We start from the raw sequence: 831 nt of genomic DNA, 5'->3' as shown, positions 1-831 counted from the left end.
ATTTTGGGGGCGGGGAGGTGGCCCTGCAGCAGCACAGGCCAGGCAGCGGGGCTGGGACGGTGTCGGCACATGTGAGCTGAGTCTGGCGGGTCTCAGCACGCGGGAGAGATGACTGAGGTGCAGGCGGGCTTTCAGCCATGCAAAGGCACGATGGCATCGGTGCTGAGCGAGGGCTGTGGGGAGATGGGGCTGGGACACGGGGAGCACGGGCAGCCCGTGGCTCTCCAGCACGCTGTGAGTGGCACCGGGACATGTGCCCGTGCGGGGTCCTGCAGGGTTTCATCCCCAGGGAAGGTTTGCATAAATCACAATGAATAACGTACCAAAGGTGGGGAGCAGCACACGAGAGGCTCCGGCTGTGCCTGGCACCCTGATTCTTCTGTCTGGTTTGACGCCTGTCCCGCAGGAGGGTCCGGGGGCAGCGAGTGCTTCCTGGGCTCACCCCTGTTTTGGCTTCCAGAGGGCGGCCCCAAAAAGCTGCGCAGCAACATCCGGAGGAGCACGGAGACCGGCATCGCGGTGGAGATGAGGACCAGGGTCACCCGGCAAGGCAGCCGGGAGTCCACCGATGGCAGCACCAACAGCAACAGCTCCGACGGCACGTAAGGCACCGCGGGGTGGCACGGGGGGACAGGAGCTGGGGCTGGGCACCTTCCCTGTGCTCCCGGGGGATCTCGCTTCAGACCCGTCGGTCCGATGCTCCACGAAAGCCCTTTGCTCTCCCTGCTCTCCCCGGCGCAGGTTCATCTTCCCCACGACCCGGTTGGGCGCCGAGAGCCAGTTCAGCGACTTCCTCGACGGGCTGGGGCCGGGCCAGCTGGTGGGGCGGCG

At 66.5% G+C, this 831-nt stretch overlaps 1 protein-coding gene across 1 annotated transcript in view; it reads left to right on the top strand.

Annotated features, from left to right (window-relative positions):
- The window catches only part of RIMS3 (regulating synaptic membrane exocytosis 3), a 4,750-nt gene that overhangs the window by 1,396 nt on the left and 2,523 nt on the right, over nucleotides 1-831 (top strand). The window contains exons 2-3 of the mRNA XM_009333471.1: nucleotides 461-602; nucleotides 742-830. Coding sequence (XP_009331746.1) covers nucleotides 461-602; nucleotides 742-830 — 231 coding nt within the window. The remainder of the gene's footprint in view (nucleotides 1-460; nucleotides 603-741; nucleotide 831) is intronic.

This window comes from Pygoscelis adeliae, unplaced genomic scaffold, assembly GCF_000699105.1.
Source record: "Pygoscelis adeliae isolate BGI_AS28 unplaced genomic scaffold, ASM69910v1 Scaffold321, whole genome shotgun sequence".
Taxonomy (NCBI): domain Eukaryota; kingdom Metazoa; phylum Chordata; class Aves; order Sphenisciformes; family Spheniscidae; genus Pygoscelis; species Pygoscelis adeliae.
The sequence above is the reverse complement of the archived record's forward strand: the minus strand, read 5'-3'. Positions and strand labels throughout refer to the sequence as shown.